The 13,203-nt window shown below is 43.9% G+C and overlaps 1 protein-coding gene across 7 annotated transcripts in view; it reads right to left on the minus strand.

Annotated features, from left to right (window-relative positions):
- adcy7 (adenylate cyclase 7) overlaps window positions 1-13,203 on the minus strand; it is a 173,507-nt gene that overhangs the window by 62,924 nt on the left and 97,380 nt on the right. For all 7 annotated transcript variants that reach the window (XM_059992886.1, XM_059992885.1, XM_059992880.1 and 4 more), the window contains 4 exons: window positions 11,115-11,312; window positions 9,956-10,117; window positions 5,181-5,330; window positions 3,029-3,174 (listed from right to left, as the gene is read on the minus strand). In XM_059992886.1, coding sequence (XP_059848869.1) covers window positions 3,029-3,174; window positions 5,181-5,330; window positions 9,956-10,117; window positions 11,115-11,312 — 656 coding nt within the window. The remainder of the gene's footprint in view (window positions 1-3,028; window positions 3,175-5,180; window positions 5,331-9,955; window positions 10,118-11,114; window positions 11,313-13,203) is intronic.

Raw genomic sequence — 13,203 nt, forward strand, 5'->3', positions numbered from 1 at the left:
CCCCGACACGGCGTACAGCACCACATCCCGACCCAGGGACCACCCCTCCACGCCTGCGCTCGGCGGCTTCCCCCGGACAAGCTCCGACTGGCGAAGGAGGAGTTCCAGAGGATGGAGGAATTGGGGATCATCCGGCGGTCCGACAGCCCATGGGCCTCCCCCCTGCACATGGTGCCCAAAGCGACGGGGGGCTGGAGACCGTGCGGCGACTACCGCAGGCTGAACGAGGCTACCACACCGGACCGCTACCCTGTGCCGCACATTCAGGACTTTGCGGCAAACCTGCACGGCGCACGGATCTTCTCCAAGGTAGATCTCGTCCGGGGATACCATCAAATCCCGATGCATCCTGACGACGTCCCCAAAACGGCTCTCATCACCCCATTCGGCCTTTTCGAGTTCCTCCGCATGCCGTTCGGCCTGAAGAATGCCGCACAGACGTTCCAGCGGTTAATGGACGCGGTGGGACGGGACCTGGACTTCGCGTTCATCTATTTGGATGACATCCTCATTGCCAGCAGCAGTCGTCAGGAGCATATGTCCCACCTCCGTCAACTCTGCGCCCGACTGAGTGAGTACGGTCTTACAATCAACCCCGCCAAATGCCAGTTCGGACTCGATACCATTGACTTCCTGGGCCACAGGATTACTAAAGACGGGGCAACCCCTCTGCCCGCTAAGGTAGATGCGGTCCGCCACTTCCCCCAACCCACCACGATCAAAGGCCTTCAGGAATTCGTAGGTATGGTCAATTTCTACCACCGCTTCCTCCCTTCAGCTGCCCGGATCATGCGCCCCCTGTTCGCCCTGATGTCGGGTCCGAGCAAGGACATTACCTGGGACGAGGAGTCTGCCGCCGCTTTCGTTCAAACGAAGGAAGCTTTGGCGGACGCCGCAATGCTAGTACATCCCAGAATGGACGCCCCTACCGCCCTCACAGTGGACGCATCAAACACGGCAGTCGGTGGGGTACTGGAGCAACTCATCGCAGGTCGCTGGCAACCCCTGGCGTTTTTCAGCAAACACCTGCGACCACCCGAGCTCAAATACAGTGCTTTTGACCGGGAACTGTTGGCGCTCTACCTGGCAATCCGGCATTTCAGGTACTTCCTAGAAGGTCGGCCCTTCACCGCGTTCACAGACCACAAACCGCTTACCTTTGCGTTTACGAAGGCGTCCGACCCCTGGTCTTCCCGCCAGCAATGCCACCTGTCCTACATCTCTGAATACACGACGGATGTCCGGCACGTCTCGGGTAAGGACAATGTCGTGGTGGATGCGCTCTCTCGCCCTACCGTTCATGCCCTTTCCCAAGGGGTAGACTTTGGCACTGGCAGAGGCGCAGCAGGCAGATGAGGAGATTCCGAGTTACAGAACCGCAGTCTCCGGTTTGCAGCTCCAGGACCTCCCCGTGGGCCCGGGTGAGAGGACCCTACTCTGTGACGTCGCCACCGGCCAGCCCCGTCCCGTCGTCCCGACAGCCTGGCGGCGCCGTGTTTTCGACTCCATTCATAACTTGGCGCATCCCTCAGGTTTCCAGCAGGTTCGTTTGGCACGGACTCCGCAAACAGGTCAGTGAATGGGCCAAAACGTGTATGCACTGCCAGACGGCCAAGGTGCAGCGGCACACCAAAGCCCCACCGCAGCAGTTCCATCCCGCCCACCGGCGTTTCGACCACATTCATGTGGATATCGTGGGCCCCCTGCCAGTGTCGCGAGGAGCACGGCACCTCCTGACTATCGTGGACCGGTTCACAAGATGGCCAGAGGCGGTCCCGCTCACCGACACCACCTCCGAATCTTGCGCCCGAGCCCTGATCACCACCTGGATATCTCGCTTTAGTGTACCGGCCCACATTACCTCCGACAGAGGCGCCCAGTTCACCTCCAGCCTGTGGTCAGCTATGGCCAGCCTTTTGGGGACTCAGCTGCACCACACCACTGCCTACCACCGACAGTCGAACGGGCTAGTGGAGCGTTTCCACCGTCTCCTGTAGTCGGCCCTCATGGCCCGCCTGCGAGGAGCCAACTGGGTGGACGAGCTTCCCTGGGTCCTACTCGGCATCCGCACAGCGCCCAAGGACGACCTGCACGCCTCGTCGGCCGAGTTGGTATATGGTGCGCCCCTGGTCGTCCCCGGGGAGTTCCTACCAGCCCTACGGGGGCAAGAGGAAGATCCCGCAGCAGTCCTGGGCAGACTACGCGAGAAGCTCGGTAACCTGGCCCCCATACCCACTTCACAGCACGGGCGGCACCCGACCTGCGTACCCAAAGACCTGCAGAACTGTAAGTTTGTGTTTGTACGAAGGGGCGGGCATCGGCCACCGCTGCAGCGGCCATACAAGGGGCCGTTTATGGTCCTCCGGAACAACGGGTCCACGTTCGTGCTGGACGTTGGGGGGAAAGAGGAGGTTTTCACGGTGGACCGCCTCAAACCAGCCCATGTGGACCTGGCACAACCGGCCGAGTTTCCGGCACCTTGGCACAGAGGCCGACCTCCCAAGCAGGTTCTGGCCCAAACTGTGGACATTGGGGGGTGTATCACCGGTTCGGGGGGGGGGGGGTGGTTATGTGGCGACCCTTTTCCTGGCACATCCGAACCGGCTCACAATTAGATAGCCTACGGGGGTTTGCGAGCACAGAGCTTTGGAGCCTCTGCGCCACGGGGGGGCAGGTTGAGGGAGGCTTAAAAGTGAGGCTGAGGATTTCGAATAAAGTTTTTTCCTTCGACTGCAGTTTACCGATTCCGTGTCGTAATTTTAGCGCTGCGTGTAGCACACCGCTACAATATGTTATTTGATGTTCTTCTAGGGAGCTTTGTTCTGATGGTGTACAACAAATTAGCAAATAATTTCATATAGTTGGAAATCTACCACCGAAGATGTGGAAAACCACTGTGTTTTAGTTTGTTGTATTAAAAAATGACAGCTATAGACAGAATAAACAAATTCAAGATACAATTGAAGATAGAAGGCATGTTCTCTAATCTTTGAGAATACTACCAAGATGAAGAAAATTGACACTGTACCTGACATTCTGATGTCTCTTCACATACAAGCTGTGGAAATTATCACGCTTGTGTGGGTAGTCGTTATTCTCTTTCAAACGCTCAATGATAGATAGTTTCATTTCCATTGATATATAAACAGGCAGCACAGATAACAGCAGGCTTTCCTGGAATAAATACATTACAAGAGTGCTCTGATATTTTTATTGCTACTAAGCATCTACCATTACATTAAGCATTAAATTACGCAAGTGTAATTGATTTTAATTGTTTAAGAAGCATGCTAGTGCCAGCAAAAGACAACTTTCCCCAAGTCATAAACGTTCAGCACACCCAAGACAGGAATCGAAGAAACTAGCTTGCTGTAATCACTCCAACAATTTCTGCACTTACAATGAAGATAACCCTTCGGACAGTGTTGCAAATGAACTGCCAATTACACACAGGCTTGTACCTTGCAGATACCAAAGGACTTCTTAGGTACTCTAACATCTACCTAATGTCTATACACTTCCAGAGGGAGCACTACCTGTCAGAGGTATGTATTGGATGTGCCAAGGTACAGGGCCGAAGATCTTGTGACTGCTTGCTGCTTCACCCTAAATTTTGGTGTTGTGTGCATATTTGGGGGAACAAAAATCTCTTCGTTGCAAACAGAGGCCACTCCTAGACAGCAAACAGCTGCAGACTGCTGTCTACACATCCATTAGTCAAGCCTCTTAGGGGTTTGAACACTTCTGCATCCAGGTGTGCACACGTCAAGATCACCGGCAATGGTGAATCTGTTAAATACCTCTGTCACTGAACTTGATGCCAAGCGTAAGTTTGCTGAGAGTTCACAGTGTCGCCACTGAGGAACCTGTTCACTGATCTCGCACTAGTGATGCACATCTTGATGTCATGATGTGAACCCAAGGCTAATGAATAGTGTAGACCCCTCAAACAAAACAGCTGCTGACTAAGAATTGATGCATACATTGACATGTAAGGCAAGCAAGCTTATCGAGTCCTGTTTCAGTAAGGTGTTTAAGACTAGAACTTTATTACAGGTAAATCTGCCTTTCTAGTCGCAACTGCGGTTTCATGTTGTCATCCTACTGTCTCTATCACTCATCCTTCTAATTCCCAGCACCAACCCTTCACCCCACAATGCAGACCAGATTATATAGCTAACCCCTCCTTTCGAGGCTCTATTTAGTTGCACCTCAGATTCTCCTATCATCTATAATGTCTGAACTCCTAAACTCTGCTGTTCTTCATGCGGTATCTTCTCCCAGTGCTGGCATGTCTAAAAATACCCCTCTCCTGATAACAGTCTTTCTCCACTCTATTCTTCCCTGAGTCTTCAACACCAATCTCAGTCATCTGCCTGTCCTTTCTACCCACCCTTAACCAGTGAGAGCAGTTTGAGGTAGGATCTGACCTGATGTAAAAAGTAGTAGCTAAAGGATCATTATCTTGACACTTCCACTCAACTGTATTCTCATTTACAGTCTTACAGAATGAAATCAGGCCCTTCAGCCCAACTGGGAAATGCTGACCAAGATGCCCCATCTAAGGTTTTTCCATTTGCCAATGTCTGATCTAAATCTTTCTAATCCATGTATGTGTCTAACCATCACTGTTTTATTTTCCCCTCTGCTTCTCACAAAATCCGCAACTGTACCATTTCAGGCCCTGAGTTCTATCCTAAATGCACTTTAAGGCTTCCACTACTCCAAGACCTCGGTTAAGGCTTTATGATGCTGAAAACTTTAAGAAGTATCTCAACAATAGGAGACACTGAGGAACAACCAAGCCAATTCTGTCAGTATAAATACGATGCTGTATGAGTTGACCAGGAGTTGACCTGTGTATAATTATCACTGTTTCCATTACTCAGACGTGTTCTCTACTTGATTTGGTCAATAATGATTTTACAACTGCTGGATAATCTAATTTTAACCTGTGAATGGCATTTGAATGTACAGTTACCTTAGTACAGAGTCATAATCACACAAATTACACTACTCTCAACTTTGAAAAATTGTTGGGAATGCTTTATCGTATTTCTTGTTCACAATCTCTTCAAGCTGAAGTTTAGAAACTGAGTCGACAATGCATTATTTTCTTCTGTGAACATTTTTCCCTATCTTAAGGGATGGAGAAGAAGTTGAGAAGATGCCATCCTCACCTGCTGTTTTTTCTTCACATCCAACTGCATCCTGATTTGGATACAACTCAAAGTATCCTCGTAAGTCTGTTCCAGGGCATGTTCCATTGAAAACTTGTGAAAAAAGCCAACTAAGCAACCGCACAAAAATATCACAGCATTGGAGATCAGCTGGAAGACCAAAACAACAGTGTCAGGTCTACAACAAAATCAATCATGATGGAATGGCAGATCAGACACCATGGCCCAATTCTTCTCCTATGTCTTATGATCTTCTGTAACGTAAGAAATATCAAACCTTATCGCGTATTGAATTTCTAAACTTTACTGGACTTGATATTACCTTTCTGCTTTAAAAATAAAGTGAAACTTCATTTTAATTTGTGTAAGAAAGATCAGTGACTCATTGGGTAGAGGAAGAAATGTTCTATACTTTATAACATTTTACATATTTTTGTGTTTGGCAGGTGGTGGCCAAAGCAAATGCAGTATACAAGTATTAACAAAGAAATTTAATCATTTCACTTAGGCCTGATTTAGCAAGTTAACTAAGCTCCAGTCTCAGGAGGAGTTGGGCTGGGACAGCTTCAGCCAGTTCATCTGCAGAGAAGAGTTAAAGTAACCACTTAAAAGAGGAAATGAGTACCCAGAATGTTGTGGCTTTCTGAATCGCAAAGCTGCTTAAGATCATTGGCATAGTCATGTTTTGTATGTCATTTTCAAAGTGCAGAAGGCCATGACCTATCTCCTCCCACCTTCTCACTTCAACCCCCCCACCTATCAGCTGCCACCTTGTACTCCTTCCCTCCCCCCCCCCCCCACCCGACGTGCAAAGTGAATGACATACAGCATTCATTATCATTTGCACAAACTTCTCCTGTTCAAATGAGGCCCAGATGACTGGTAAAACAGATTGTAACATGAGGGTTGAGGCCTACGTTTGCATTAAAAGACTCTGCCCTATTGTTAAGCCCAGTGTAGGTATGTTCACTTAACTGTGCAGTATTATTGATTGCCTCTGCAGTCCCACTATCACTTTTTAAGTTTCTGTCCTTCTGCCGCATCCCATAAAATTTCCCTACATTAAGTGTTACAGGTTATTTTCCCCCATCAACTTCCTGATCTCACCCATTAGAAAAGGAGCAATCCCACACAAATCAGCATTAACTCACTCCTCAACCCCACCAAACATTCTATTCTCCGACCTTGACGACGACCAGACTGGAGTTGTCAAGGATCAATGGGAGACCACCAACCTTCAAATGGCCCCAAGAAACACACCATTGTCTAGCACAACCAAAAAAATAAAGAGGGGACAAGCTGCATTCCGAGGACAAACACTTCACATGCTCTATCTAGGTGCATGACACCGACAGTACCAATGTGACATGCTGGGTGACTGAGATGACACAGAATTTAACAGGCTCAAGATGACAATGTCCTTCACCTCTCCAGTCACTGCAGTCCAGACATACCCACGTGGCAGACTGTGACAGAATACCTTCCTACTGCCTGGTCCTTGAATAACCAACTGAAGGCAGAGTGTTGGAATAAATGGGTGTTTCACTGGTTGGCTCCCAGTGGTTAGTGGAGTGCCAAAGGGGTCGGTTCTGGGCCAGCATCTGTTCACAATATACATTAATGAGGAGACCAAGTGGAGTATATCTGCATTTGTTATTGACACCAAAACGAGGGGAAAAGGAATTTGTACGGAGAGGTATAGATAGGTAAGTATCTATCAGATGGAGTACAATGTTAGTAAATGCGAGGTAATCCACTTTGTAAGGAAAAATAGAAGATCAGATTATTAAATAAGTGGTGAATGATTGCAGCATGCTGTTGTGCAGAGGAATTTGGGAGTGCTTGTGCATCAATTGCAAAAGTTTGGTTTGCAGATGTGACTAGGTTATCAAGAAGGCAAATGGAACGTTGGCCTTCACTGCTAAAAGGATTAAATTTAAGAGCAGGGTGGTTATGCTGCAATTATACCAAGCACTGGTGAGCTCACACCCGGAATACTGCGGGCAGGTCTGGCCTCCTCTCTCGAGGAAGGGTATACTGGCTTTAGAGGAGATGCAGAGGAAGTTCACCAGGTTGATGGGGTAACCTGTGAGGAGAGATTAGGTGGCCTGGGACTATGTTTTCTGGAATTCAACTTATAGAAACATATAAAATCATAAAGGATATAGATAAGATGGAGATAGGAAAGTTGTTTCCACCAGAAGGTGAAACTCAAACTAGGGGGTTATACCTCAAGATTCAGGGGAATAGATTTAAGCTGGAGATAAGGAGAAACAACTTTTCCTAGACAGCAGTGAATCTGAGGAATTCTCTGCCCAGGGAAGCAGTAGAGGCTACCTCAGTAAATATGCTTAAGGCACAGTTTGATAGATTTTTGCATAGCAGGTGTACTAAGAGCAATGAGGTAGAGTCAAGTAGGTGAAGTTGAGACGATACCAAGATCATCCGTGATCTTATTGAATGGCAGAGCAGATTCGACAGGCCAGATGGGCTACCCCTGCTCCTATTTCTAATCTTCTTATCACTGGATATTTAACGTTGATCTCTGAAGTATCTTGGGGAGCATTTTCCTAACCTAACCTTCTCTAGCCCTCCCCCACTCAAGAGCTTAAGATATTCTTTTGAAAGGCAACTTGAAAGATTGTCAACCTAACTCGTTAGCTCAGACTTTGATCTCTCCTTAGATGCTGCCTGATCTACTAAGTATTTCCAACATGCACTTCTTTCATTTATGTATGTTATCCTTGCCTCCTGGTCCTCACCCTTTCTCCTGGCTGTTCTGGAGAACCAATGATTGGAGCACCCATTTTTATGCAGGGTTCTCAAATTATTAACTGTAATGTTAACATATATAAAATGGCTTCTCTGCAGCATTATAATGAAATGGCTTCTTTTGTAGGTAACTGATCAGGTAATGCTCTGTTTAGTTGAAGTGTTTGGGTTATAATTATCGATAACGGAGAATCTAACCAATGGAAGCGATGGTGTTTTGTCTGGAAGTGTTGGAACCTGTAGTGAGTGGTGGGTTTTTCGGGAGGAGAACCGAAGAGGACAGGTGTGCTGGACGCGCTCTGGTCGACCACCAAGGTTGGTCCCAGGCAGCGGGTCGAGGAGGTCAGAGAAGATCGAATGGTGGACAGAAAGCTTCGATAATTGAGCTCCAATGGTTGCACACGGACTGATTGAACTCTGATAAGTTTTGGCGCCCTTTTCTTTCTTTTGATATTGTATCGCTATTAATTACCCAATTCCAGTCAGATTTGTAAAGCGTAATCTGCAAAACGTACATTGTGTGCTGTCTGATATTGTGTGTGCGAATTTGTACCAGTGTGCATGACACAGCATCTATGCAAACGGGAGACACGGTTTGGCGGGTGGACGGATTTTCCCTTAGGCAAACACAAGCCGACAGCCCTAAGAGTTACATTTAGGTTAAATGAAATAACTCTGAGCTCAAGCAGAAACTGCCATCAATGGTCACCTTGATTTCTGAATTCAGAGAATGAAATTATGCGCAAACCCAGCTAACAACTCAACAGGCGATTTGAGATCCTTTAAACAGGGCAGATGCAAAATGTCTCCTGCAAAGACTTGGCACAGCCTCCACTGCATTAATGGTATTTCGTGAAGCAGCTTGACAGCTGTCAGTAAGACATCACACAGGGTCAACGTCACTGCGCTTCTCTCCACTTGCTGCACCCACGTTCAGCATTTCTATTTCACTCTTTTAGTTCCTGACTAGGTAAGACGACTGACTTTGCTCTCCAATCAGCTTAGACTTGAATTTCCAGTCCCCCGAGATAAATATAACAGCCTACGTTTCATTTGACAACGTACAATTAACTTAACTTAACCTTCCACTTGTGATAAAATACCATTTTATCCTAAGATATAAATAGGTCTGTGTCTAGACTTACATACATGTTTGTACTCTTGGACAAACTGGTTAAGGTTCATGCAGGGCTTGAGGTTTATGGCTGACATTTATACAACGCATGAATCTTTTAGTTTTATCAATTAGTAATTTTTTAAAAAACAAAATAAATCCTCTACAGTCTCAGTTTTTCTTTTCACTAATAAAATTCCACTTCATTTACTTTGAATTGAGTATGTCATAAGATGTTTTAAAGATATTCACATAGAATACAGATCACTGCCATTAGTTTGGGGGATGCACTAACCAACACAGCAAATGGTTAGAAATGAAACAGCAGAAAAGGAAATGATCAGAAAGCTGTTCTCCATAACACTAAAGAAAACTAAGATCCTTTTCAAGAAGTAATTAGGGCAAAGTTAAACAAATCTTTAGTTGCATTTACTATTTATTTCAATTTACTTATGTCTTACAGAAATATGTGATAAATGAGTGAAATTAAAAAATATACAAGTACCCAATTTTGCTAAAATACTAATAGAAAACCAAACTGAATCAAAAGCTTTATGTAGAATATGTTCAAGAATGCAAAGAAATTAAAGAGTCTAGTCACAGAAACTATTTGTATGATATAATTAAGTATTACTATGTTCCACTTAAATATGTTTACCATAGACATTATTTATGATTTTTCAAAAAGATAAAAATTTACTACATTTCCTAAGGTGTGGAAAGTAAAAGTAAGCTCATTATTATGTACGGTGCTGCATCCTTCCTCCTGTTTAAAATTAATGAAACAAAGATTATTACCTTTTACCCAATTAAAAATGAGGTTCTGGTTTGTACCTAGAGGTGGTCAAAAATCAGGGTCACAGTTAAAAATTTAGTAAAGGCGACTCACCTGATGAGCAAGGTAGATGGGTGGTTTCAGTGAAGTTGAGAGATAAATACTGAGCGTAACTAAATGAGAGACGGACGACAGGAGACTGGCAATGATGGCATCCCGCATCGATAACGGCAGCATTGTATATAAAACAAAGACAATGTACAAAAAGAATGGCACCTTAAAGAAAACAGAAACTATCTTATTGTTTAAATTTTTAACTTATCTCCACCCACAAATTGTACCCTCCCAACAAACATAATTATCTTTACATCACCAAAATTCAGCCTTTAAAATGCATCTTGCTGATCTACACCAGTGAAAGCAAAAGTGAAATTTACTCATAAGTATTTAATTCACAATTTTGCTTCTCTCCTCTCTGAACTCACATTTTTTAAATAGAAAAATAGTTCTATCAGCTGATTCAGGAGACCTGCTTCCCTAATTTTTGAGCAGAGTTCAAAACACCAATTTTGCAGTACAACCATCACTACAGTAGGTATTTATTTATTTTGTGGATCAATGGAAAAGTGGCAGATGCACAGGCCCTGCCAAATGGATCCTCACACCAAATATCATCCCCTAGAGATAACACAGCAGGCATTTGAAAAAAAACAGATGCACTTTTGTACCTTCCACCTACAAAAATATCTACAGAAACATAACTAAACATTACATAGCTCAGCATGTTATAAAATCACTTAGAAACTTCTGTTTGAAATAACTTTGTAATGCACAGGATGAGCTTCCCTGGGCAAGCCCAGCAGTCATTTTGTTGTAAGCTTGATCCAATAAACAAGAGATTTTTTAAAATGGGAACTTAATCTGTGGTCAGTTTGTTAAGAATGTTGATCATGACGCAAATGTGGTCTTCTTTGTAACTCTGTTGCTTCAGTAAGAATCAGTTTGACAGCTCATTCAAAGGATGGGCCTTTGGTAATGCTGCACACACACTCTGCTTCAAGAATGGGACTTACTAATCAATCAAACCAAACTGATGCTACAATAAAATGAACAGAATATTCATGAGAGGCAACAACATCAAATTTCTTTTAGAAATTCTTCCAATCAGAACACCTTTTTGCCAAAATTATCAGGAGAAACTTTGCAGAAATTCTAACCCTATTTGTTTACAGATACCACTATAAGCGAAATTGAAAACTGAAATGTGTCATACCTGGTCCCAAGCGGAGATAGGTTCACCAGTGAAAATGAAAATATACCCCATGATAAGAAGGCAAAGCCAAATAAACAACGCGAATATCTTCATGCATCTTTGAAATAACGACTCAATGAAGACCAGAACAAAAATGACTACAAATATCCCCAGAGCGATGCATAATGTAACAAAAAAGCGAAGATGATCCAGAACTTTCTGCATGAGAAAAAAATGAAACATGAACATGAAATACAGATGACCCCCCTTTCCATTTCTGTGTAAAGTTATTCAGCACTGTGCATGTATGAAATTATTGAAGAGTGCAAAATGGACTTCAGCTCATATCAAAGTACCTCATCAATTTTCAGTAATTCAAAGAATTATGTAACATGCAGATTTACAGTTAATGAATCCCTACGGAGTCCTCAAAACTCCATATTAAAATTAATAATAAAAACTTCCAAACTGGCTAATCAGCTTTCCGAATTTGACACACAAACTATTCATTAATAAATTCTTACAGTTAACATTTTACAAATAAGAATAATACAAATTTCTTTCATTCTTTTTTGAAACAAATGATTATATTAAGTTGTACAATAATGTCAATTCAGATAATATGCAGTCTTATCATTTTACTTCTTATAATGACACAGAACAAATCAGGCCCTTGCTGGCTCCATGGAGTGGAATCCCAGTAGTACCACTCCTCCTTCACATTTCCCTGTATCACCTGAATATATTCCCAAGCACTTATGTTCCTCCTTTGATGGACACTCACCTTTGATTCCCTCTGCCATTAATCTGCACAGAGGGTAAATTTATAGCAGTCAAATAACCTACCAATGTGAGGGGATGTGAGGGGAAAGGGAAGCCTTCAGAGGAAGCCCAAGGTTCATATAATATGCTGGTCCCTGGAGATGGAAACCAGAAACTCTAGCTGCTGACACATGAAGCTGTCCCAAAAGACAGAATAAGCCTTCCTTAAAAAATTATTTATTTTTGTTCCTAATTAACCTCCTCCTAAAACGACAGGAATGCCTGCACCTTAATACTGTTTGCATGAGCCTGTTTTCCTTAGCAAGCGATTCTTAGAGAACAGAACAGAAACTCCCTTATTTCCAAGGTAGTACTGACAAAATATTAGCCGTGGACAAGAGTTACCTAGTTCATCAATTTTCACTTTTTTTATTAGATCTGAGTGGATTTCTACAACAAGGAAGTTTCAGAACTGCAGCACTAAGTAACATTCTTCATCTTCAATACAGTTATTTGTATATACAGTCGGCCCTCCTTATCCGCGAATTGCAAAAACCCGGAAGTGCTCTTCCAGTACTTGTTGTTTGAGCATGTACAGACTTTTTTTCTTGTCATTATTCCCTATACAATGCAGTATAACAACTATTTTACATAGCATTTACATTGTATTAGGTTTTATAAGTAATCTAGAGATGATTTGAAGTGTACGGAAGGATGTGCCTGGGTTATCGTGGATCAGGATTGAAAAAAATCGGAAGTTCTCTTACTAAGTAAGTCAGACCAGGTACATCCGGTATTGTTTAGCGTCAGTTAGTCAAATGTTTGCATTCATATATAGTATATATTTTACCTTTCTATGCATATAAAACGCTTAAGAACGCATGTTTCAGCGCCGGGCTCGGGAAGTTCCGGAGTTCAATCTAGTGACAGATCACTATGGAGTGCACTCTCCACCGTGCCGGGTTGATATGGAGGATCAAAAACCCAAAACCCCAAAACCCAATAATTAAACCACTTCGTTGCTAGCAATAATGGTAGCTTTCAACGGGGCAGGGCCTTTCTCACTTTATCCTTTAAAATTGTTCCGTTTGTTGACCGACGTAGCCTAACGCTTTTCCAATGACCGATGGCATTTCACCTCCTTCCGATCACTTTATTATTTCCACTTTATTTTCAATTGTTATTGTGATTATTTTTGTGAACAGAAACACTGCAGATTCAGATCTCTGCCACTGGGTCCTAAGATCCACCGCATTGAGACAGGTTGAATAAGGGACTTGAACACCTGCGAATTTTCGTATCCGCGAGGGGTCCTGTAATCAATCCCTCATGGATAAGGAGGGCTGAC

Source organism: Hypanus sabinus, chromosome 17 (genome assembly GCF_030144855.1).
Source record: "Hypanus sabinus isolate sHypSab1 chromosome 17, sHypSab1.hap1, whole genome shotgun sequence".
Classification (NCBI taxonomy): domain Eukaryota; kingdom Metazoa; phylum Chordata; class Chondrichthyes; order Myliobatiformes; family Dasyatidae; genus Hypanus; species Hypanus sabinus.